Source organism: Martes martes (genome assembly GCF_963455335.1).
Source record: "Martes martes genome assembly, chromosome: 9".
In the NCBI taxonomy this organism is placed as follows: Eukaryota; Metazoa; Chordata; class Mammalia; order Carnivora; family Mustelidae; genus Martes; species Martes martes.
The window spans coordinates 103,827,464-103,853,194 of record NC_137896.1 but is presented as its reverse complement, the minus strand read 5'-3'; the positions used below and the strand labels follow the sequence as shown (position 1 = coordinate 103,853,194).

The following is a 25,731-nucleotide window of genomic DNA, read 5'->3' as shown; positions in this document are numbered from 1 at the left end:
TCTGCTCCAGCTACCCTTCCTTCTCATCTTCCTCCTCATCCTTCTCCTCCTCCACTTCCTCCTTGCCAGCAACACTTTTCCAGGGTTTATAAAAGACCAGAGTCCTTGGCAGTTGACCGTCACTGAATTCTCGCTGCAACCTTATGAAGTGCTATTAGGCATTAAGCAGCTTGGCTTTGGACCCCAGCCCTGCTCACCATCTCGGAGCGCAGCCTTCGGCAGGTCACTCCTCTCACTGAACCTCAGTGTCCCTGTCTGTCAAGTGGGGGTGATGACGTGTTTTTCCCGGGGTGGTTGTGAGAATCAGTGGGCTTGTGTGTATGAAGCTCAATGCTTAGAAGAGTAAGTGCTCAGTAAGTGGGAGCACTCATCACTCACTGCATTTGTCAGATGTGGAGACTGAGGATTGCCATTTGTCCAAGGTCTCCCAGCCAGTGGGTAGCTGAGCTGGGCTTGGAGCCCAGGCTGTCTCATCGCGGGCTGAGTGCTTGCTCGTTATTGGATTTGCATTCCATTTTCCATCAGCTTTCCTGCTTGCTGGCAGTTTCTCATGGTAGGGCTCACCTCTGCAGTCTGGGCTAGTATCTGGGATCAGTGCATAAATACTTCGTTACACATCTTCTACACACCAGGCACTAAGCTAGCCCCTGAGCAGATAAGGCAGACTGAACGTTCCGAAGTGTCATTTGAGAGAAAAACAAAACTGGAGGTATCACGATTCCAGATTTCGAGTCATATTACAAAGCAGTAGGAATTAAAACTGTATGGTACTGGCATAAAAATAGAGATGTGGAGCAGTGGACTAGAACAGAAAATCCAGAAGTAAACCCACAATTAGGTGGTCAGTTCATCTTTGACAAAGGAGGAATGAATATCCAGTGGAAAAAAGACAGTCTCTTCAGCAAATGGTGTTGGGAAAACTAGACAGTCACATGCAAAAGAATGAAACTGGACCACTTGTGGGGCTTTTGTAAAGCTGGACGAGCTGAACACATGCTCCTTGAATGGAGTTTGGCCAGGGCTTTATTCATCATTCAATTGTTGACTCTCTCTAACAACGGTCTATGTTGTCCTTGCTTTCAGTGTGGAATAATTTATTGGCTGTTTGGTGGTGCAGTCAGGAACCTTGGAAGCCCAGGACATGTCACTAAGTGGCTTCAGCCCCTCCAGGTATGGCGTGTTTTCTTCCACAGAGAGCCTTAAAAATTCATAGTAACTAGATGTGTGCGTGAGCGCATGTTTGCAGAGAAAGAAAGTAAACCAGAGAATTAACATCAGCGAGAATCTTGTTCTGAATGAGAGTTTCCAGATTGTTTTTTAAAAGAACTGTCATGTTGTTGTCACAGTAGCTGCCCCCAGGCTCAATGCTTGTAAATATCTCCAACTTACGCTCCTTCTCTCACCCACATCCTTGATGATCAGAGGTCTGCAGTTGGAGCGAGCATCAGACTAGCTAATTCCCTTCTAATATCTGGTAAACTCCAGGAGCAGAAATACACTGGGATGTTTGCAATGACCGAGAGGGGCCATGGGAGCAACGTGAGAGGGATCCAGACTGAAGCCACCTTTGACCTCTCGGCGCAGGTGAGGATTCTGCCCCTCGTCCTGCAGTTTGGGGTGGCGGGAAACCTGTTCAGACTCTCCTTCTTCCTGAGGTCAGCCTCACATCTTCCATGTGCGCTCTCTGGCCAGAGAAGCTCAGATTTCAAACAATTGCCTAAGTGCTTTAGTGGAGGGGGACACATGCTCAGCCTTCATGTGTCTCATATAAGCCAACACTTTCTCAGCACCTACCATGTGCAGGCACTGCTTCACACACTTTATGTGTTCTTGTTAATTGGATGTCTGGTGACACCCCTATGAGAACAGTACAGGTGCCATTTTGTCATCCTTCCCAACTGCCGCAGGTAAATGGCTGGAAGAGATGTTTTGTTTGCACTCCCCTTTGCACCGTGTGGCAGGAGGGCGCTGTGTGTGCTGATGTCTCCTTAACAGGAACCAAGCCCTCGTTACTGGCACGAAGCAGTGTTTTTAACTGTGACTTATACGAAAACTCCCATGGCCTCCCAAATAGAATTTCACAAAACAATCTTGCTTCTATGATCTTTAGTATACTTGGGAAACTTCGTTAGTTTCCCTTCTGTCCTCATAAATAAAAACCAGTTCGTCAAGACTCTAAACTGACCCTCTCCATAAATGCGTCATACCCTGCAGGGTTAAAACCCTGCTCTATCTAAAGAAGTCTCCATTTCTTTAGCTCCTACTCCCTCCGAATAAGAAACTCTTTGCTTATTTCACTCTCCTTCATAGTTTCTTGCTTGATATTGGGTTTTCCTAAGAACTGCGAAGGAATACGTAAATTCTGAAGTTCTTTCTAGACACATGGGGGTAAAAATACATGTGTACAGGCATGGGGCGTGGGTGTAGGTGCGGCTACTCAGTCTAGCTGTCCTTTGTTTTTGCTGAGTTTGTCCTTTAGAATCTGCATTTTTGCTAGTGGGTTTTCCCAACCCACAAACGCTAGTTAGAGGCGATCAGGGGTTAGAATGACGGATTCAAGCCAAGGTTCTATTGGAATATGTTCATCCTGTCCTCCTGCCCTGATGCTAGTTCTCTACGATAGTCAGTGATGTCCAAGGTCCTAGCAAGAGTAAGGACTGACATGTATTGAATGCTTTACATGTGTTGAACACCTTCTGTATACTTCACTGTATTCCCTTGCAATAACATCCCACAACATGACGGTAAGCCACTTCTTGTAATCTAGCCCATGTGTGCTAGACGTTAGGCTGAGCACTCTACATGTGACATTGTATTAAAGACCCTATAGTTTTCTAGGAAGATATTATTGTCCCTATTTGATAGGTGGAGAAACTGAGGCTCACAGAGGTTAGGAAACTATGAATGAATCTGCAATTAATGAGCGAGTCTGCCTCAGGTGGGGCTGCCCCTCACAGCTTAGCTTTCCAGACAGGGGTGGCGTGCTAACCAAACACCTTTTCAGTTTTTGGTTGATCAGTTTTTTCTTTCCCTAAACCACAGTCCTGAGGTCACCTTGCTGTCATTAGAGAGGAAAAAAGAATCCCCACCCAGAATTCTTACTTATTTGTTTCTTCTTACAGTCATTATTTTTTCCCACCAAAATCATTTCCCAGGGTGGGTCCCATTTTCCCCAAACAGCATAAATGATTTAGCTACCTGGTGTGCTTTGGCAGCTGCCGCCTTCTGCAGGGGAGTTGCAGAGTTGAAATTGTAATGATGAGGAGACTCTGGTGAACACTCCGGTGGGAGTGAGAGAGAGAATAAGCCCATCATAAACTCGGGCCACTGAGGATTGACATAGCAGGGAATGGATTTCTCCTTCATTGCTTTCCGTGTTTCCCCCTTCATTTCCCTTTTAAAACGTGAGAGCACATCCAATGAGCCCTCTCTCCCTCAAGGACTCTTTCAATCACTTACATTTGCTGGTTATTCATTTCTGTGGGTTGGCTGTTTTATTTTTATTTTTGGACAGAGGCTCGGGTAGTGGTGGGGTAATTAAGAGGTAAGAGAGAATTTAGTTTTATATTTTATGCTAAATAACAAAAATAAATGCAGCTACGAGCTTTTTGGGCAAAGCCTTTTTTTTCTTCTTTTCTTTCTTTCTTCTTCTTCTTCTTTTTTTTTTTTTTTTTAGTGTTTACAGTACTGACCATTTTGTTGGCCTTCAACAACTAATTATGGTAGGAACCGACACACATGGTGTGCATTATTTAGATCCTAGCTTTAATGCCAGCATTTTGGCTTGTGCAGACTTTCCCAAATCAATGTTTTTGCCAGAAGTGACAAACCTCCTTTCCCAGAGTGTATCAGATGTTTACGGGGATGGATGGCCTCCCTTCTCTTCCCCACCCCGTCAGATCTTTGCTGCCAGGTCACTGTTACTCTGCTACTTCCCTTCCTACCCTTGAGGGGTAAGTGTCCCTTCACCACACGGATTTCTTTTTGTTGTTGTGGTTGTTACTGCACTCAGCCTCAAATAGTTCCTTTCTTTGAGAAATCCTGGCTCGCCTGATAAGACCAGGGCAGTCTCCAGAGACTTCCCTTAAAAGGATTCAGCTTGTCCATTTATGTTTCTGAAAAGCACTTGCACATGCTAGAAGTTTCCTTGTGCAAACACATGTCAGAGAATGTTTTCTTGGGCTTCGAGAATGTATGTCTTGGCCAGCAGGCGAGGGTAGTCTATAGACTTTAAAATCTGGACTCCGAGATAATCTTTACATGATCAATCGCTTGTTGCTTTAGTTCAGCCACCTTTTCGATATTGTCAGCTCCAATTAGATGTGCAGTTCTGCTCTTTTGCCATTTCCCCTGGATTCCCTGACCTGCCCCAGAGACCCTGTATTCAGAGCTGCCCGTTACCGTCAGTGCCTCCTTGATGAGAGGTTCCTGGGTAACCCAGGTGGCGAGCAGAATCAGAAGTGAAGCGGGGGCATTTCCATTGTGATATTGCCCTGGCTTCCCAAGAGGAGGAGAGAGAAGACCCAGGTTGAGCAGAGCCTGAAAATAAAAACCCTGCATCGTTTTCTTGAACAATGTTAATTTCAGACTGTTTGGAGCTGGAAGAATCTTTGGTCATATGATGGAGACAAACTGGGTGGCATATTCAAAGATTCTTTCCCTTATAAGATAGATAATTATCTACAAATGCTTCAATTTAAGGGTTTATGCATTTTGGGGGAACTTTTAATTATTATATCCATTGATCAAGAAATTGGAGAGGCAGGATCTGAAACAATCATCCAAAGGCTCAAATGAGGTTTTTTTCCCCCTTTTATAAAAATCAGGATTGTGTGGGCTAAGATTCTAAGCAATGGTGGGTCTAGGTCATGTTTGCCTACTAATCTTGCTTGCATTTCTAGCATACGGTTTTGGCCTTCAATTAGATGCTGTTTAAACAACAAAATCCTATCAATAAGGTAGAGATTTTCAAGGCCAGGGCAAGAGTGGAGGACATGAGGAACCAAGTGATTTGTCCACAAGATGCAATGCCCAGCAGACAAGATAAAACATGCAGACGTGGACTCATCCACCTAGGGGCCCCAGATCATTAGACGTGCCATCCTGTCTTGTGAACCTTGCCAGTGGGGTGTTTGGGAGAGCTGAGTATATATCACCAGGGACTTGGGGGTTTTGTCTTCTCTTCTGCTGTGAAATCAATCACCTGAGGGTGTCCTGCTAGAGGATGTGGATCTATTTCACAGTAATCATTGCACTGAGCCAAGGAGTTGAGATGAGCCTAGGAAAGGAAAACTCTGTCGCTCTTTTTCTATGTAGGAGTTTGTGATTGACACGCCATGTGAAAATGCTGAGAAGATGTACATTGGAAATGCGATGTATGGGAATTATGCCGCTGTCTTTGCTCAGCTCATCATAAATGGAAGATCGCAAGGTTTGTGCTGGAGAAGAAAGCTAGAATAATTCTCTTTACCCTTACTACTTTCCAGCAAGTACTTTACCTTGAAAGTGTACTTCACAGCACTGGTTTTGTCTTGTATAAACTCGGTACCAACTTTATTTCTTAAATATACACGGTGACTGAATTTATTCTTACATTTTGACATTACAGTAGTTCCCCTCCCCCACCCTTACGTGCAGTTTTGCCTTCCCCGATTACTGTTACCTGCTGTTAGCTGCAGTTTGGAAGCAGATGACCTTCCTTCTGAGGTCAGAGGGTCCATAGTAGTGTCACACTCTGTCACAGGGCCTACGTCATTCCCTCACTTCATCTCATCACGTAGGCAGGAAAACACTTGGCATACATAGGATTTGGTATTTTCTACGGTTTCAGACCTTCACTGGGGTCTTGGAACATATCCCCTGTGGACAAGGGGGTCTACTGTATACACTACCATATGCAGGGCACGGTCCTAGAACTGACTGAATTTCAGGATCAACACAATTTATAGGTTGTTCCAGGAAATGAATAAAGCTTTAATCGTAGCTTTGGAAAAGAGAGTTTAGCAACTGTCTCTCTGCTTTCTCAGGGCCCCACTGTTTCATTGTTCCTGTCCGTGATGAGAATGGAAGCTTGTACCCCGGAGTGACAGCTATTGATATGATGTACAAGGAAGGTGAGTCCCCAAGTGACACCTCTTCTCCCCTCATTTGCACTTCCTGCACACTCCTGCCCTACCCAAGGAGGGTCGATCCTAACTCACCAAAATAGCAAAACAGAAAAGGCAGAGAAGACTCTTCGATTTTGAAGCCTGATGAAAGTCTTTAATATCACAACTGTTGGGGAATGTTGAAGATTGCCGTTTATGAATATGCATTCATCTTGTTTTCTCCCAGCCTCTTGTATTTTCCAGTCGTGAGGCAGCTTTGCCCTGCGTAATTTTGCCTCTTTTCCTCTTCTTGGACTTGTGGGCTCTCAGAGGGCCAGTCGAGGCTCTCTCTTCTTCCTGCCTCTGAGCCTCAGCCTGGTGTTGGTGCCTCGGAGGCCCTTGATGAATCCCGAGGACTGACTCACGGGACGAGTTTGCTGTCATATCCCAGGCTGAGCGGCTCAAACAACAGAAATGTATTGGCTCATAGTGCTGGAGGTTACAAGTTCAAGATCAAGGCGCTGGCAGGATTGGTTCCTTCTGAGGGTTGTGAGGGAGAATCTGTGCCACGCCTCTCTCCTTGGCTTCTAGCTGGTGTCTTCCTGCTCTCTTGGCGTTCTCTCTCCTCGTGTGATGTCTGTGTCCAAATTTCCCCTTTCTATAGTCCAGTCCCTTGGATTAGGGCCACCCTAATGACCTCTTTTAACTTGATTATCTCTGCAAAGACCATGTCTACAAATAAGGTCACATTCATAGGTACTGGGGGTTAGAATTCGAATGTGTGAATTTTGGGGGTGGGGTTGGGAGGGGGTGTAATTCAACCAGCAATTACTGAGAGCAGGCCATGCCTGTGGGCCCCACTGGTTGTCCACAACCAAGGCCAAACCAAGCCAAAGAAACAGGTGGGAAGAGAAGGAAAAATAAACAAAAAGAGAAAAGGGGGAAGAAGATGATTCTTCGGTGGAGGGGATAGTCTTGTCTTGGCCCTCAGTGTTTACTGACCACTGCCATGGCTGCAGGAATGGGCTACAGGTAGGGTTGTGAGTGCTCTGACTGTACCTCTCAGGGGTGACAGAGGCCCTCACTGGCCTTGTCCCTTGAAGTCACCTCTCAAGTCCAATGTTGCTGAGAGCAGAGGGCTGAGCTCTTGTGAAGTGGTGCCAGACATTTAAAACACTGGCAACTTCAAAAAGTCTGCTTTGGTTTCCTTGTAGGCTCCTAAATGCAACTGTGTCCTTGTCAAGGGATGATGTTCTAAATAAAGACGTTTACTAAAGATTTTTTTTTCCCCCGCAGATGAAATCTTCCTAAGTGTGTGATAAACAAAAAGTAGACCCCAGACTCTGACAGGTGTCATTAGGAAACAGGACCGGCGGCTTTCAGGAAGCTTCTGAAAGTTGGGTCACCCCAGTCACTCACAGCTGTCCTCATGGCCATTTTCTCTTGTCTTTTTAGGCATCTGAACTTACCCCTTGTTCTGGGACGGAAGTGCTGGGAGGGAGGAGAAATGAGACTTCTTGCTTTCCTGCCTTCTCAGAGCAAACTCAGAGCAAAACTGACATTTCCTTCTGATGCCTGGAGCTCCTCCTCCCCAAGTCATAGTACCCAGACCCTCCACATGAGCCCAGAAGCACAGAAGGCACAGCTCTTCAAGAAAACAAACAGACAGCGTCCCCACCCCCACCCCAACTAGAACAGCATCAGGCATCCTGGGAGAAAAAGAAAGGGTGCGGGATTTTAGCAGAGACAGGCCTGGGAAATAGCAGGAATGGTAGGTCTGAGGCTGGCATGGATTTGCCCCCTGCAGCTGTTTTCTGCTCTTTCTAGGTCTGCATGGTGTGGATAATGGGATTTTAATATTTCAAAAGGTTCGGATACCAAGGGAGAACCTGCTGGATAAGTGAGTACTTTTCACTTTAACTCAGATTGGCTGTGTGTATGATGTCATTGCTCTCCCAAGCTGGGCCTGGCGCCTGGGTCTCATGGGCTGCACGTCCAGGCTGTCTGCCAGCCACTCCTACAAGTTTATTGATCTTCCATTGGAAAATGTAGATAAGAAAACAGAAAAAAATTGAAGTCATCCAAAATGCTATTCCCCAGACACAGTGATTGTTATGCACACCTTAATGTATAACTCTCTAGACTTCTTTCCATGCTGGTGTATCCATAGAGAGAGGGATGTTTGATTTTTACTGAATGAGATCCACTCACAAATTCTATTTTTTTTTTAAGATTTTATTTATTTATTCGACAGAGAGAGAGAGAGATCACAAGTGGGCAGAGAAGCAGGGGGAGGGGGGAAGCAGGCTCCCTGCTGAGCAGAGAGCCTCATGTGGGGCTCTATCCCAGGACCTGGGATCATGACTTGAGCTGAAGGCAGAGGCTTAACCGACTGAGCCACCCAGGCGCCCCACAAATTCTATCTTTTATAACTTGTAATTTCTGCTTAACATTATGTCAAATGTTTTTATGCAACAGGAAATACATATGTACGTTATCATTTTCAATATTATTGTAATAGACCATTAAATAAGTGATCTACAGTTTATGTAATCTGTCCTTACTGTTGGGCAATTTAGGTTGTTTCCTTAAAATTTGTTGCTGTTGTTGCTATTACACACTGGGTAATGTTATTGCCTCCTTCGGGGGTGGCAGGAGGTAAGGTACCACCATTCAGCCCAGGAGGCTGTTATAACCAGTGCTGCTTGGAGGGATGGGTAATGTCAGAGATGCTCAGTGTCATTTCCCAGCATCCCACTGGCATCAGGGTGGGTTAAACGATGAGGTGAAGGCTGCTTCTTCTGGTGCATTTTCAGGGGTGGAGCTCTAGGAGTTCACATTACACTTTGCAGAGGCCAAGAAACACCAATCACGGTTACTTTTCTCAACAGCATTTCCAGTATCCGGTAACAATCCTAACCTACCGGCTTATGGCAATCTGTGGAAAAGCTAGCAATCAAGGTCTGGATAATCAGCTTGAGTCTAGAATTTCCTTTATAACACCTCATTCCTTTGCTTTGCCTGCAAACTCTTGCCAGCAGGTCAATGTCATAGATGCCAAAAGTTTAAGAAAAATGTGTGAGAAACAAAGTTTAAAAGAACCAAATTCTGGTAACCCCCCCCCCCACCTGCCCAAGCCCCCGGGGAATTGGTAGGAGATAAAATGGAAACAACAAAAGCATCTTTGCAGTTATCCTGGTGTGTGGGGAAGCCTTGAGGCCCCCTCAGGAGCCACCAGTGCCCATGACAGCAGGTCTGAGTGCCACCAACCTTCCCCAGAGATGCCAGCACATTTTCCAGTCGCTCAAGCAGCAGCACTGTGCTCTGGGGGATGGGCAAGAGGGAAGGAAAGCTGTAGATGTAGAGCTCCCATGTGTCATCCACCCTCATGAGATCTCAGTGGCCTGGCCAGTCTGCCAGAAGCTGGATCCATTGGCTCATCCTTCATCCAATGCACTAGAGATTAGAAAGTTAGATCTAGCCAGTAAGAAAAGTGACAGTGAGCTACATGGTCTGTAGAAGATCTGAGAATATATAGATTTTTCTTTTTGATAAGAAGGATTTGATTCTAAACCATTCTATTGCCCTTTAAACTGCCTTCAATATGCCAGAGAACCGCAGTGGAAACACAGGCATTTTGGAGGAGGAGCCCCATTTTGGGGTGTTGATAAAAAATGGATCAGGAAGTAGATGTTTACATTCATTGCAATCCCTGTCAAAATCCCAGTTGCCCTTTTGTTTTTTTGTTTTGTTTTTTGCAGAAACTGAGAAACTGCTCCTAAACTTTATGTGTCAATACAAGAGTCAGAATAGCCAAAACAATCTTGCTGAAGAAGTAGGAGACTGACACTTCTGATCTGAAAATTTATTACAAATCTATGGTAATCGAGACGGTGTGATATTATAGTGGATCCCCTGAAAGCAGGTGGGAAGTAAAAAATGAAAAAAAAAAAAAGGAAAAAATTTACTGTGGTATTAGCATAAGGATAAATAGATAGGCAATGAAATAGAACAGAGAGTCTAGGAATAAATTCTTACATTTATGGTAAATTAATATTCAACAAGGACCATAAGACATTTTAATGGGGGGAAAGAATAGTCCTTTCAACAAATGGTGCTGGGGCAACTGGACACCCACATGCAACAGCATGAAGTTGGACTCTTCACTCCTCCTGTACACAAAAATTAACTCAAAATGGATCACAGATATAAATGTAGAGGCCCAAACTTAAAATTCTTAGAAGAAAAGATAGATGTGTATCTTTGTGACCTTGATTTAAACACCAAAAGCATAAGCAACCAAAGAAAAAGAGAAATTAAAATTAAACAAATTTTTAATTTTCATCAAAATTTAAAAAATTTGCACCTCAAAGGACACTATGAAGGACGTGAAAAGACAGTGCACAGAATGGAAGAACATATTTGGAAATCACATATATCATCTATATCTATATCTATCTATCTATCTATATGGCATCCAGAATATAAAAGGAACCATTACAGCTCAACAATTAAAAGACAAATAACCCAGTTGAAAAATGGGCAAAAGCCTGAATAGACATTTCTTCGAAGAAGATATGCAAATGGCTAGAGAGCACACGAAAAGATGCTCAACGTCATTGTCATTCAGGAAATGCCAATCAAAACCACAATGAGATACCACTTTGCACCTGCTCAGATGGGTATAAAAAAAGAAACATGCTGTAATGGTTGGCGAGGATGTGGAGAAATTGAAACCCTTATACCTTGTTGGTGGGGATGAAAATGGTGTTGCCAATTTGGAAAAGAGTTTGGCATTTCTCCAAAAGTTTAAGTTTTTCATATGAGCCCATTCTGTTCCTAGGTATGGGTGAAGACATCGTTCACAGGAGAATTGAAAACATGCCTGCACCAAAACATGTCCACAATTATTCAAATTGTTCAATTGTTCATAGCATAATTATTCATAATAGCCATAAAAGGGGAGACAACCCAAATATCCATGAACTGATGAGCGGAGGAACAAGATATGGTGTATCCATGTGGGGGCTTATCATGGGGCTGTAAACAGGAATGAAGTATAGACACACACCACAACATGCAGGGACCATGAGAACAACAAACTGAGTAAAACAAGGCAACATAAAAGCCACATATTGTATGATTCCACCAATGGGAAACATCCAGAATGGACAACTCCGTGAGATAGATAGTAGTTTAATGGTTGCCAGGGCCTGGAATATGATGAGTATGGGGAGTGACTGCTCACAGCATGAGGATTTTTTGGGGGGGGTGATGAAATGTTTTGGAACTGGACAGTGGTAATGGTTGTATGAGTTTCTGAATGTCCTAAAAAGCACTGAATTGCACACCTTCAAAGGGGAGGATTTTATGGCATGTGAATTATATATCAGCAACAAAAGAGTGGATTGATGGGTGGTCTTCACATTCAGGCTCCAGTGTGGGTTTAATGATGGCAGTCCCCATGCTTCTTTTTGGCACGAAACCTGCTTTTACTTTCTGTGAGTCAAGTCTTGTTCAGAATCTCCTGGGGAGACTCTTCCCCTGCCTCCGACTCTGAGGTCTCATGAGCATAGTTCCTGGACCCGGAAGCCTTGTGTGTGCATATGACATCATTTCTAGTGGTGCCGTGTACTTCTTCTTTGTTAACCCTGTTCCTCTTTTCCACCTACCTCTCTCCTATCATAGGTTTGGTTCTGTGGCTCCAGACGGGCAGTACCACTCCCCTATTAAGAACAAGAGTGCAAGATTCAATGCGATGCTGGCAGCGCTGACCCCTTCGAGATTAGCTGTGACTTTCCAAGCTCTGGGTGCCATGAAGGTAGTTGACTCTGATTTTAATTTACGTCACAGTTTATTCTCTGCGTGTTCCGGGGGTGGGTAACAATTTTAGGAGCTGAGCTTCCCGAGCCACAGTTGGTGTAATGTGGCTAGGGTTAATGGTTAGATACTAAGAAGGGCCAGTTGGTCGTATACAGAGAACATTTCTGCACTCTTCTTATCATGGAATCCTATCCATCTACATCTCAGATGGGCTGCTGATTATGGTGGGTACGACATAGGCATTGTGGTAAAAGAGCCACAAAAGATGCCCTTGGGGGGGCCTGGGTCATTCAGAACAAATGCATCTGCTGGAAAAGCAGCCAAGAGCTGACAAGTGAGGGGAGGCTGGCATGTCTCAGCTCAGTTCACTGGGGAAATTTGATGGTCACGTGGCTGTTTGGGGCATGGCATTCAGCATCACAGTTGGAGTCCATGAAGCCAGACCCCTAGAAGGCATCTCTACCTCCCCTCCTCTCCCACCCTCCCAAATACTAATTTGGAAAGAGCAGCCAGTAGAGGCAAGTTCTGGAAGGGTCTTCTCTTTCTCCTCTTCCTCCTCCTCAAGGCTCAGCATTGCCTGTTCTCTGGGCCCTTTCCATCCTTTTGCATGAGGGAAAAACCTGCTCTGAGCTCCACGGAGCTTGGTGAAGCTGAAAGAAAAATTAGGAAACCCGTGAATATACATTGTGGCTTGAATCCAACTTTTCCATCAAGAAGGAATAAATTTCATTTGCCTGACTCGAGGCCTGACATCAGCACACAGTCGGCTGACTGGCAGGAGAATTCTTCTTTACTCTCTTCCATTGGTTTGGTCCTACTTCCCAGGAAGCCGGCCTGATAGGACCTGCCCTGTGTTTTGAATTCCTGCTGGTAGGAACAACTGAGATGCTGTAAATACCCAGGCTCGGTGCTCGGCCAGCGACCTCACGCCCGTAGGCACTGCTTCCTGTGCTTGTGTTCCTGTGGTTCTGAAGGGGTGTTGGGTTCTGAAGTCCTGCATCAGGAGTGGCCCAGCCAGTTGGTCCCCTTGGCTGAATCGTCTGACAAATGAAGGAGGCCCCAGGGAAGCCTGAAGTCAAGGCTGTGCGCTGAAGCACAGCTTCAGAGTGCTAAGAACACTTCTTCTTTAAGTCTGTAATAGAAACCATTTCAGCCATTTCGGGGCTCCAGAAAGAGGCAAAAGGGGAGAAGTCGGTGAGCTGAGCATTACATTGTAGAGAAGCTGGGTCAAAAGTCAGAGCCAGGATTATCTGTTCCCTCAGTGGCAGTCTCTGCACCAGAGTCCCTCTGCTGGCAGTGGCCTTGGGTCCCTCTGAGGAGAGTGCTTGAGGAACACGAAAGCACCTGCTGGCCCCTGGCCTGTACAGGCGGTGCAGAAAGCCTGTGCTTCATGTTTCTGAAGGGGCGGCCGTGTATGAAGGACGTCCACGCTGCCAGCAGCCCCATTAGCTCATCCGGGCTGGTGGCCGAGGCCCGAGGGGCAGGCACAGGGTAGCAGAGCCAGGGAAGTGGCAGGGCCTTCTGGAAGAGACTTGATTTTCAGTGTCATCAGGTCTGGAGCAGGGAGGGTGGGAGAGACAAGACCGTGGCTGATTTTTAAAGATTTTATTTATTTATTTGACAGACGGAGATCACAAGTAGGTAGAGAGGCAGGCAGAGAGAGAGGGGGAAGCAGTCTCCCTGCTCAGCAGAGAGCCCGATGTGGGGCTCGATCCCAGGACCCTGGGATCATGACCTGAGCCGAAGGCAGAGGCTTTAACCCACTGAGCCACCCAAGCTCCCCTGTGGCTGATTTTTAAAAGGTCCTCGTTCTCTGTTCTATCAGATATTGGCAATGTAGAGGCCCTGTCTTGATCATAGAATAGGGAACCAAGGGCTCAAATCTCAGCCAGTACATGACTGGCAGTGGGGCCATGGATGAATCAGGAGGCCTCTTTAAACCTCAGCTTCTTCATCTGTAAAATGGACTTTATGATAATGGTGAGGCAGGAGCGAGTAAAGGTGTGTGTGGCGCTGGCACAGAGCAAATGTTCGGTAGCTCAGAGCTGTCACTGATGTGATGTCCGTTGCCACTTCTGCTGTCACTGGGAAGATAGGAGTAAGCTGTGTGACAGGAATGAGTGGGCTTTTATTGGAACACATGCCATCCTGGCCTCCAGGTGGCAAGGCGGTCTGAAAGGTTTTGCAGAAGCATGCAGTTTTCTTTGGATTTCTGTGTCTCTGAAGCCAAACAGAGTGGCTGTGAGTCAGCACCTGCCCTGGCCAGGAGGCACATTTGCCCGGTGACAGGGAGATCCCCTTGTGGAGCCTGTGAGCCCCCGGCATGATGTGGTGTGGGCACCGCCGATGCGCTCAGCCCTGATGGACAGCGACCCTGGCCACTGTGATCTCATCGCGAGCGTCTCGGGCAAGGATGATCTCACCAGTCCTCTTGGCAGCTCCTCCTCTCCTATGGCTCAAACACATGACAGATGTTTTCTCGGCTGAAACCTAAGACGGTCCTGCTTGTTCTGTTCTCGCTGATGAGTGGAAAAATGGATCCTTTTCTCCTATGTGCATTCCTTATGTATTAGAAAACTGTCACCGTGGCTCCCCATGGTGACATTTGCTCAAGGCTGAGCATGCCCGGGCCTTTTAAACTTTGCCCAGATGTCTTATTTTTCATGGTTATCTCTCATTTCCATAGTTTCTCAGTACTTTCAGGTTTTCTCTTAAAGGCTTGCCTTAATAGCCTTCCTCCAATTTGTGTCCAAAGTGCTGTGCCAGATTAAATGATTAGCAGGAACAAAAGGAAAAGGAAACCAAGACATTTGGCTTAGGTGGGAGGTGGGGCCTCGGGAGAGCTGGGCAGCTGAAGTGGGGAGGCTGGGAAGCCTTTTCAGAAGGAGGAAGAAAGCTGGGGAAAGTCATGGTGAGTTCGGAGACAGAAATAGAGGGAGTGTGAAATGTGAAAGAGTTCTAGCCCATCATTTTGGGTTGATCTTGCATGGAAGTAAATATTTCAGCATAAGACATGCTGGTTCCCCACTCTCCAAAGAGTCTCTCTAGTCTTTTAAAGTAGGTACTACATGGTAGCGGGGGCCCTCCCCCAGAGTTCTGAGCACCTCTGGGTGGGGCCGGGGCCCGTGAAGCTGCATTTCTAGCAAGTTCCCCCACTGATGTTGACATTGCTGGTTGGGAACCACATTTGGAAAACCCCTGCACAGAGCAGATGCATAGGGTTATAGATTCCTGGCCCCATCCCAGCCACTTTGCCCCCGTCCTGGCCTCCCAGTGCCTCCAAGATCATGGCCCAAGTTCTCTTCCCGTCTCCAGTGCCTTGCATGACCTCTCACTTAGCCTCTGTACATGTGCACTGTGCTGCCTAGCGTGCCCTCCCCCACTTTTCACATGGTTAGTGTTCATGTACATGTTAGTGGTCAGACAAGTGTCCCTTCTTCAGAAAGGTCACAGCCTACGTGTGGTCCCTCTCTCGTGTTTTCAAGGCCCTGTACTTCCCCTTGCGGCATTTGCTATGGTTTTGACCAGCTAATGGTGTGATAGGCCATTTCTGTGTCCTTCCAGCCTAAAGGCTCCACAGCCAGGGCCCTGCCGGCCACCTTCACTGCTGGGTCTTCAACTTCCCACGTGGCATGGCACGAAGTAGGAGCACAGCAAATGGGAGTTGGCAGAATGAATGAAGAATGAATCAGGGACGCCTGGGTGGCTCATTCGGTTAAGTGTCTGCCTTTGGCTCAGGTCATGATCTCAGGGTCCTGGGATTGAGCCGCTTGTCGGGCTCCCTGCTCAGCGGGGAGTCTCCTTCTCCCTCTGTCCTTCCTTGTGCTCTCCTTCTCTGTCTCAAATAAATAAATAAAATCTTTAAAGAAAAAACAAAGGAATAAATTGGAATTCACAAATTGAGCACCTAACAGAGTTCTTAGTAGAAGTAAGTGTTCAGTACCTGTTTATCTTGTGCCCCACACCCCAACCCCTCAGTTCATTCCAGGCTGGCAGGGAAGAAGGATGTTGCTAACTCCGCCTTCTGACTTTGCACATAATATGTGCTTTATACGTGTTAACTTATTTCTCCTCATAACAGTTCTGAGGAGGTTCCATTGGTATGTGGGGAAACTGAGGCCTGAAGAGATCAAAGAAATTTGTCCAAGGTGAGCACTGAGTATATACAGGTTGACTCTGCTGGTCCTTGTTAAGGGAGGTGGCCCCATATTTGGAAGGATGGTCATAGCATGTTGTGTGGAGAAGATTGACATGGAGATATTATGGAAAGATAAAGTTGGATTCGGTGAGCACAGGGGCAGGCCAATGCAGGACTAAGAAGATGGAGGATGCTTGGGTATGTTCATGAGCTGCTGAATTAGCTGAGTTACCACTTTGGGTTGTAGAAGGCCACGAGCTGGCCTGTGAATCTTTGGGTTAGGAAGACCCTCACCACAGCCCTTAAGCCGGACTGCATCTGGTGGGAGCCATGCCTCTCCTCATCACCTAATGCTCGTGCCGGTGCTGAGGCAGGCAGAGAGAAGATGGCCCACATAAAGTTGTTCGGGTGAGGTGTGTGGGATTGACATGTATGGAGACTTCTGGAGTGCTGTGCTTACCGTAGGCCACAGCGAGGCTATGAACAGCATGGGCTCTGGAATGAGCTTCTTGGATTTGCAGCCTGCCTCTATTTGAGCTCAGCAAGTTACTAAGCTTCTCCACACCTCTAAATACAATGACAGCACCTCACAGAGATGTGCTAAGGCTTGGGTAGGTCACTACCTAGAAGGGGCTTCTACAGTGCCCACAAACACTACACCGTCCATACAGGAAAGCTGGTATTATTATTAGATACCATTATATGTAGGTGTGATGTGTGAGCTTATATAATCAGGTTCAGGGCTATCAGTCATGAAAATGACATCTGAGGCTGTGAGGATACCACACTGGGTTGATAACACATGCTCAGCCCGCTGTGCTTGAGCTGACAGCGGGGATGCATGAGGCTGAGCCTGGATGTGGCTGGGAGATGTCTGTGGTCACGGTTGGCTGTGGCTATGGGGATGGGGAGCGGTGAGGTCCGTGCCATCTGGCTGTCTTCCTGGGGATCGTTAAAAGACACATGGTGTTGAGAGAAGAGTGGAGGGAGTGAATGACCATCTTTGAGTCATAAAAAGTTGTGGTATGTATGATGGTGGATAGCTTTTCCCATTTCCTGGGGCTGAAGGGAGAGCAAAGGGAAGAAATTGGTTTCACATGGGACACTTGGGGCTTGTGATGGGAACGTGACCTTTTCTGACAGTGAGTCTTGTTGGACATGAAGAAAGGGCCTGAGGAAGGTGGAAGAGTCCACTTTTTCAAGAGAGTCTCTCTCTCCTATTGATGGGGCTTTGGGGATATTGTGGCCTTGAATAACTTTTTCGAGACCTTCTGACTGTGTGGTTTCGTGGAAAATTAGAATAAAAAGAAGAGGAGGTGAGGGGTATCTGAGTCTTCTGAGTCAAAGATGGTTCTTCAAACCACAGGGGTGTGATGGTGCAAAATCATTCGGGCCTGGGCTGTGTTGGAAGAACACAGAGCAGAGCTGGCTGCGTGTCCTTTTTTCCGGCCTTGCCCTGGGGCTTCTCCTTCACACAGGCTTTGACACATCCCCAGAGATGTCCCAGATGTGTGTTCTCACCCTGGTGTCTGGCTCCTGCATTTAGCTCTGCAATGCCAGGCCTGGGTACTTCAGTCACCAGCTGGGACTGGAGCTGGGCAGCTGGCATCAGAGTATGACAGCCTGCCCACCCTGACAACCATGAACCAGTCCCTTTAAATGAATGACCCCAATTCCTGTAGCTCCTACTATAAAACTATCAAGTTTTTGTCTGTTTAATTCTTGCTAAGGAGGTCACCTACTTTAGTTTCCTTTTGGAATCATTTTACGTTTATCTCTCCTTCTTGTCACTTAGTTTGATTTCATTTTTATGATTATTAATAGAACATTTGGTGGACAAAGATCTTGCCTTTTTACTTGTTCTCCATGTAGGGCCTAGTAAAACACTAAATGTCATGCAGTCTTTCTACTCTTCCTTGCCTTCCCTTCCCTTTCCTTCCTTCCTCTCTCCCTTCCTTCCTTCTATCTATCCAGCCATCTATCTACTCATACATCTTCCTATCAGTCTACACACTCATGTACCCACCTGCCCATTCATCCGTCTATCTACCTACCTACCCCCTCCTCCCATTCATCCATCCATCCATCCACCCACATACCTTCCCACCCATCCCACTACAAAGACTCTGAACACAAGGGTGATCCATTCATGTACGATTTAGTAGTTAATGGGGAGCTATGTAATGTTTTAAAGAAAGGCAGTCACTTTTCTGATGGACAACATATTGTAGAAAAACGCCCTAGGCAAGAGTATATAAGGAGAAGTCAGAGGCATATTCTATCCTCCAGAGCCTGGCCCTCAGCCAGCATTAAGGACTGAATAAGAAGCATCTCTATAGGACCTTGTACACATGAGGGCTTGGTGTGCAGACTGAACTGAATGGGATTGGATAGAAATGGAAGAACTCTGACAGTGAGCACAGTGAGACCTCTGCCTTGTCAAATGGTGTGGTGTAACAGAGGGCAGAGTAAGGTAGAGTATGGGGTCCCTAGAACAATGTCTTGAAAATGTATGGTACTTGCAAGTGTGTGTATATCATTGAAATTGATGAGGCAGAGTTGATTGATGTTTATTCTGTTGATACTTTTGTAATGTGGCCAGTCATCCCTTACCACAGGGAGTTGGAGAGTTGAAAATGGGGCTCATTCTGTGTCAGTTGTATGCTTGTCTTTTTTAGATACATTGTGTATGTATGCTTTGAGGAAGCATTTTCACATTGCTCATCTTGTTCTACTCAGGTTGACATTATTCTTATTTTAGTGTCCTCACAATGTGTACACAGGTGTAAGGAGCAGAGGACTTGCTCAGATGCTGGGGAAGTCCCATGGGATAAAGGGTTTGGTCTGGATGACCCTCAGAGGGGCCATCTGTGAAAGAGGTACTGTTTCCAGTTTTCTGGGGGTAGAAACTTCCCAAGGTTGACCACCAGAGGGTAGCAAATACCAATAATGACTTGCAGATTATTTTTTCCTTTCTATTTATTTGGGGTTGTACGTAAGAAAAGCCTGGAATTTTGTTGTTTTCATCAGTTTAGCATCTTGTCAGCTATGAGTGTTGATTACTACAAAATGGTCAGTATAAGGAAAGGGGGGGTGGGTGCATCACCTGAGTAATTGTCTGGCCCAAGACCAAGACTATACATAGGAGGCAGAGTTATCTGGATGACTCTTCAGGGTATAATTTGGCTCACAAACGGTTTAAAAAATAAGTTTGCAGCATTTTGGGTGGGTGTGCAAATGGTTAAAATTTTTTTTTTTTTTTTTTTTTTGTGGAGCACCTGGGTGGCTCAGTGGGTTAAAAAGCCTCTGCCTTTGGCTCAGGTCATGATCTTGGGTCCTGGGATTGAGGCCAGCATCGGGCTCTCTGCTCAGCGGGGAGCCTGCTTCCCCCTCTCTCTCTGCCTACCTCCCTGCCTACTTGTGATCTCTGTCTGTCAAATAAATAAATAAAATCTTAAAAAAAAAACCAAAAAAATATTTTTTTGTGGTGTTTCCATGGCAGTTTACATTTTTAACAACTGAAATTTGAACATTTATTTTTTAAAAGGTACATCTGCTGCCTTTTCCCTCAAAGAGCAAAAAGTTAAAGAGCTGGTACAACTGTAGATAAGTAGCACCTGACATGAGTTTTTGAAATGGTAATTTTAAAGTATTGCCATTCTGAATTTACTTCAATTCTGTGAACACATGTGGGATGAGTACCTGTGGGCAGTAAGCAGAGAGAACCTGGAGAAGTGTGTGCCCTCTGGAAGCTCACAGTGCATCCTGGTAACCGAGATCCTGTAAGGTGGTGGTGGTGGGCTTCATAAAAAGAGCATCCAGAGATTTTTGTGGTTGGAAAAGACCTCAGAGATAAGAGTCTGGTGCCTGTGTTTTACGGAGACATTTCTGAACGAGGCTCTGAGTCTCACAGGCACCAAAGACCTAGAAGTTGACCTCCAGCCCTTCCACCCTGGGCAAAGTCTCCAGGTCCCATCTGCAGATGGACAACCCAAGAGAACATGGCGGCGTATGGAGTTTTTCTGTGCTGGAGGAGAGGAAAGTCTTGGGCATCCCTCCCCTTTTGATGTGGCCCAGGAATGTGAGATGTTTGTGACTAAGATAACGTTTCAAGGAACAGAGCTCCCTTGAACTAAGTCATCAGAGGCTGAGCAAGCCTCGTAGGAAACCCCAGTCTCCTCAAACCCTGCAGTGTGGCCGTAGCAGTTATGAGAGCAGTAGCGCTGCTGCTGCCAGTGTAGACTGCTTCCAAGCTGCTCTGCACCTGGGTGCCACTTGGAAGGGGGCTGGCTTCTAGCAGCCTGCTCACCCAGGACATGGAGAAATGGTGCCCAGGCTGCAGCTGTGAGGAGCGTCATCTGTCCTGTTGCCTGCCCCTGGGGAGCGCCACCTGTGCCACCCGAGAGGTCAAGTATGGATGATTCATGGCGGGCCTGCTGTCCTTAGGAGCTTTTCCACCTGAAACTTGATATTTCATGTAGCACAAGGGCTTGTACAGGTCACTGTACCTTTTCCTGACTCCACATTTCATGGACTCCATTCTTCTTCCTCTGCCATGGATCCATCTGTTGGTTGTTTCTCAGAGAAAGGTGACAGTAGTTCAGCCCGTCACCAAGTAATGACTCCTTGTCCCGAGTGCTTCCCTGAGCATTTTATAGATAATTACTCCTTTAGTCATCACAGCGGCTCTGTGAGGTGGGTGCTGTCGTGATCCCCATTTTCCAGATGAGAAAACCGAGAGATAGAAAAATGTGGCAGCCTGGTGCTGGGGCCCTGCCTTACCCACACTGGGATGGCTTTTGTCATCCTCAAGCGAGGAGTTCTATGAGTCCATCACAGACCCTGCTCACTGGCATTCCTGGACCACTCGGACACACGGTTGTATTTGCTTTGGTTAACCAAACCAAACCAGAAATTAAAAAGAATCTTTTGTCTACGTTTAAAATTGTGGCAATTCCACTCAAACTGGGATTTGGCAGATGCTGGCTGGTTAGCGGCTGGGCCAGAATCCCGGCTTCCTTCTCCACTGTGGCCTGGGACATGATTTGTTCTTTAGTGACACCACGGACTTTGCGTGACCGCTGTGTGTCACTGTGGTCCTGAGCATCAGTGCGCAGGGGGCCTGAGGGGCGAGGGGAAACAGTCAGGTCCAGCCTTTACATAGAATGTCCTTTTATGGGGAAAACGTCCATATATAATGAACATTTGTTGAGTGGGTACAACTCTGAGCTCAGTCCAAGGGGATGGTTTTTGAATACCTCTGCTTGCTCGCATCAGGTTTGTGGGTGAAAGGTTGTATATTCCCGCGTAGGAGACCTCCGCATTAGCTCTGGAAGCGGTTTGGCTTAGGTATATGGAAATGTCTCAGTAATGTGTCTAGATCTGGTCTTTCATTTTACCCTGCATGGCACTTGGTAGGCTCTTTAAATTTGAAAATTCTTTTCGTTCTGGAGAACTTTCTTCTAATAGTTCTCTGGTAATTCTTTTCCCCCCATTTTTCTGTTTTCTCAGAACTCGAATTGTTTGAAGGTTGGAATTTTTTTTTTTTTAAAGATTTTTTATTTACTTATTTGACAGACAGAGATCACAAGTAGGCAGAGAGGCAGGCAGAGAGAGAGAGGAAGGGAAGCAGGCTCCGTGCTGAGCAGGGATCCCGATGCGGGGCTCGATCCCAGGACCCTGGGATCATGACCTGAGCTGAAGGCAGAGGCTTTAACCCACTGAGCCACCCAGGTGCCCCTGAAGGTTGGAATTTTTATCTTGATTGCCTCTCTCTTTTTCCCCTCAGAGTTCTCAATAGGATTTGCTCTATGTTCTGGAATTTTCCTCATGTTTATTTGTATAATTACTTCTCATTTTCAAGAGCTCTTTCTCATATCTGTTCCTTTTCTATAGGGAGATGTTTTTGTTTTTTAGATGCAGTTGCTTCTGTAATATAGATCAACTGGAGATTTTTTCAGAGTTTTAGTCTCTAAATTATCTTTTTCTTCCCCCCTATAGGGTCTGTCGGGGTCAATTAGAGAAAGAGAGGGTTAGGGGACAGAGAGATGGGAAACCACCAATTACGATCAATGTGAGGTTAGTGCTATAATGGAGTTACTAGCCAGACCAGGCCAAGTGCCACCAGGATTAGCTTAAGCCATTGGGGGAGAGTTCCCCCAAAGACTTTACACTGACTCTTGAAGGATAAGTAGAAATTGCTTGTGAAAAAAAGAGGGGGAAGAACATTCCAGGCAGAGGGGAGACCACGCATGAAGTCATGGAGGGAGTATAAAGCAATGAAACCCACGGTGGATGAACAGAAGCCTTTCTGTAGCCAGAGCATCCATGGCTTGCTTGAGAAGTTGTGGTGGTTATCTACCACACTGACCAAGCTGGCAGGTGAGCGATGGCCATCATGGAAGAGGACTCAGGAGCCGTGGAGAACCTGCGAAGGAAAGATTACATGTACGATAGGACGTGACCGGAAATGGATTTTAGATAGAGTGTCATGGCAGATGGGTGGAAGATAGAGGGGGTGAATAGTTGGCAATTGGGACTATGATCATGGTCCAAGTAAGACATGATGTGTGGAAGAGGTCGGGAAAGAATATGGTGTAAATGTGAAGGACAGAAGGGAGAGGATATTGGGGCTGATTGGATGTGAGAGACCAAGGATGACCTTAGTTCTGGCCTTGGGGACTGTGACCTTTAACTCATTAAGGGAGTTAAGAAAGGGTCGCTTCTTATGCTTTCACCAATAGAAATTTTCCTTTAAGTATACAACTGGTTCGACTCTACCCCTAACTTACACTACCGCAGGGCCTATGGGGTGACCTCCCTCTTGGGGAAGCTCTAGATCGAGACCCTGGGCTTTTGGAGACCTGCTCTCCCGCTTTCCCCTTCTTCAAGGAGCAGGTGTTGAGGGCTAGCTCCTGGGAAGGCTCCTCCTCATGGGAGGCCTCCCTATCCAGCCCTGCTGGGACGGCATGGGCAAGTGTGCGGAAGGCTGGACTGTGGTATTACAAGTCCTTCCGCTACTTCCCTCAGCTACTTCTCTAGCCTGGCTTGAATCAATAAGAAAGACGACATGTTGGCCTGTGTCTACTGTTCCTTGGCTTGTTTCTCAATTTGTATAAAGCCAGAATGGGGGGGGGTGCCTTGTCAACCCCAATGTAGGGACCATAAAAGGAGGGGATATTCATATTTAAAATGTGTGTGCCTGATGAAAACACAGTGCCCCGTTCTGGTGAGGATATGTGGCCTTACTACGTTTATTACACAGATTGGGGAGTGGGAGGAATCCTGCCTACACTGGAGGAAATCCCCTCTGGATCAGACTTGAGCAGAGTTTGGAGAGCTTGTGGCTGGAGCAGGAGGAGGTAAACTGAGGGATGGGCACTCCCTGCCTGCAAGGGTGGCCCTGGGCAGAGTGCCTGAAGACTTCTGTGGAACCACCTTAATTTCCTGCTCAGAAGACCACGGAGCAAGTAGGTCTTGCCTGGGATGCCTGCCCTGGGAGGCCAGTCACTGGGAACGTCAGCTTCAAGGGAGCAGGCCATGTGTCTTCTTAGTCACTGTTGTCCCCTCTGGACCCAGCACAGGGCCTGACACTTAGTAAGCACTTAGTGAGTGAGTGAATGGGTGGATGATGATGGGAAGGCTTCTTTGGTGGAGAATAAGTCAGTCCACATCACAGCTCCCTGGAGGTCAGATGTATGTCATTTGGTGGCATTTTCAATGAATTAAGGGCAGTGAACCCTGATCTGAATCTTTAAACAATTAAAAGCAAGCATTCTCCATTTCTTCTGTGTGTATTCAGACCTTCATTTTATGACTTCAGAGCTTGCCCACATCAGGGTGTTTTCAGTCCCTGCAGGGGTCTATATAGGCAGAGACGATTCTGTGTTTTCTTTCCTGCCGAGCTCACTTGCTCCCTGGCTCACGCTGGCGGATTGCTCACGGGTGAGCCTCATGGGTCTGACGACATTGTCAGTGTGACTGGAGTGCTATTCTGGGCGGATGACGCACAGGTCTGGGGATGGTCTCTCATTCTCTAGAGAAGGCCGTGTAACAGGATTAAAGCTTCAGCGAGCAGCCCTGGTCCCAGACTGTGGAGGAGCTGGGTGAAGGAGGATTCTTGCTGGGCGACAGAAATGAGCTCATACTCAGCGGTACAGATCTGATTGCATTTCCTCAAACAGGCCACACCTTGCCACTTCGGGCTCTGCCCATGACCTCCCTCTTTCCTTTCCCATTCACCCATTCTGTCTCAGGGTAGCTGTTCTTTCCTCAGAGAGCGTCCCCACTCTTGCGACTGCCCTTCCTGCGTGGAGCTCTCATGGCACCTCGCTGGTCCGGCCCCAGCTGTTAACTGTGGTCTGCTTCTCGGTCCGACCGTTAGACTAGGACGGGGGTGTCACGCAGCGCCAGGTGCAGAGGACGCCCGCAATAAATATCTGTGAACTGATTCAGCCCCAGGGACTCCCCAGCCCATTACCAGCATCTTCGCTCTAAGGAGGTCCAGGAGAAGGGAAAGGCAGCGGCCATGTGCTGACCGCTCACGGACGGGCCAGACGTGCGATGCTCTATGTGCCTTTGCTCGCCTGGGCTCACAACAGCTCTAACACGATCCTCATTTCACAGATGAGAAGACAGAGCTCCATGAGGTAAGGTAGCTTGGCAAGGGCAAACAACTCACGCGGGCCAATGCAGTGTTTTGCCCACCCCACCCCACCCCGGAATGGTTTTAGGGTCCCCCCTGAAGAGCTCTTGTCAAAGACCACTTTTTCACCTTTTCCTTTTTAACTCAAGATGTAGTTGATATACATTACTAAATTAGTTTCAGGTGTATAATGTGATTTGGTATTTATATATATTACTCAATGACCATGATAAGTGGCTACCATCTGTCGCTTTACATGGTTATTATAATATCACTGACTGTATTCCCCATGCTGTACTTTTCATCCCCGAGACTTATTTATTTTATAACTGGAATTTTGTACCCCTTAATCCCCTTCACCTATTTCACTTTCCCACTGTGCTCCTCCCCTCTGGCAGCCACCAGTTTGTTCTCTGTATTTATGAGTCTTTTTGTTTGTTGTTTGTTCATTTGTTTTGCTTTTTAGATTCCACATATAAGTGAAATAATATGCTGTTTGTCTTTCTGTATCTCATTTATTTCACTCAGCATAATAGCATCTTGGTCCACCCACATCATGAATGGCAAGATTTCATCCTTTTTTAAGGCTGAGTAATACTTAATTGTGATATGTATGGATATATTACACATCTTCTTTATCCATTCATCTATCAATGGTCACTTAGGTTGCTTCCATATGTATTATAAATAAGGCTGTAATAATAGCTTATATCTTTTTGAATTAGTATTTTTGTTTTCTTCAGTAAATACTCAGAAGTGGAATTACTGGGTTGTACATATTTCTATTTTTGATTAATTTTTTTTATTTTTTATTAACATATAATGTATTATTAGCCCCAGGGGTATAGGTCTGCGAATCACCAGGTTTACACATTTCACAGCACTCACCATGGCAATACCCTCCCCAATGTCCATAACCCAATTTTAATTAATTTTTTTTGAGATATCACCATACTGTTTTCCATAGTGGCTGCACCAATTTGCATTCCCACCAACAATGCACAAGGGTTCCCTTTTCTCCACATCCTTGTCAATACTTG

At 46.3% G+C, this 25,731-nt stretch overlaps 1 protein-coding gene across 1 annotated transcript in view; it reads left to right on the top strand.

Moving 5' to 3' along the window:
* Positions 1–25,731, top strand: part of LOC308349134 (acyl-coenzyme A oxidase-like protein) — a gene marked incomplete at its 3' end in the record, with an annotated part of 107,899 nt that overhangs the window by 56,560 nt on the left and 25,608 nt on the right. The window contains exons 5-10 of the mRNA XM_080813659.1: positions 1,084–1,170; positions 1,486–1,584; positions 5,317–5,431; positions 6,027–6,113; positions 7,914–7,986; positions 11,775–11,907. Coding sequence (XP_080669785.1) covers positions 1,084–1,170; positions 1,486–1,584; positions 5,317–5,431; positions 6,027–6,113; positions 7,914–7,986; positions 11,775–11,907 — 594 coding nt within the window. The remainder of the gene's footprint in view (positions 1–1,083; positions 1,171–1,485; positions 1,585–5,316; positions 5,432–6,026; positions 6,114–7,913; positions 7,987–11,774; positions 11,908–25,731) is intronic.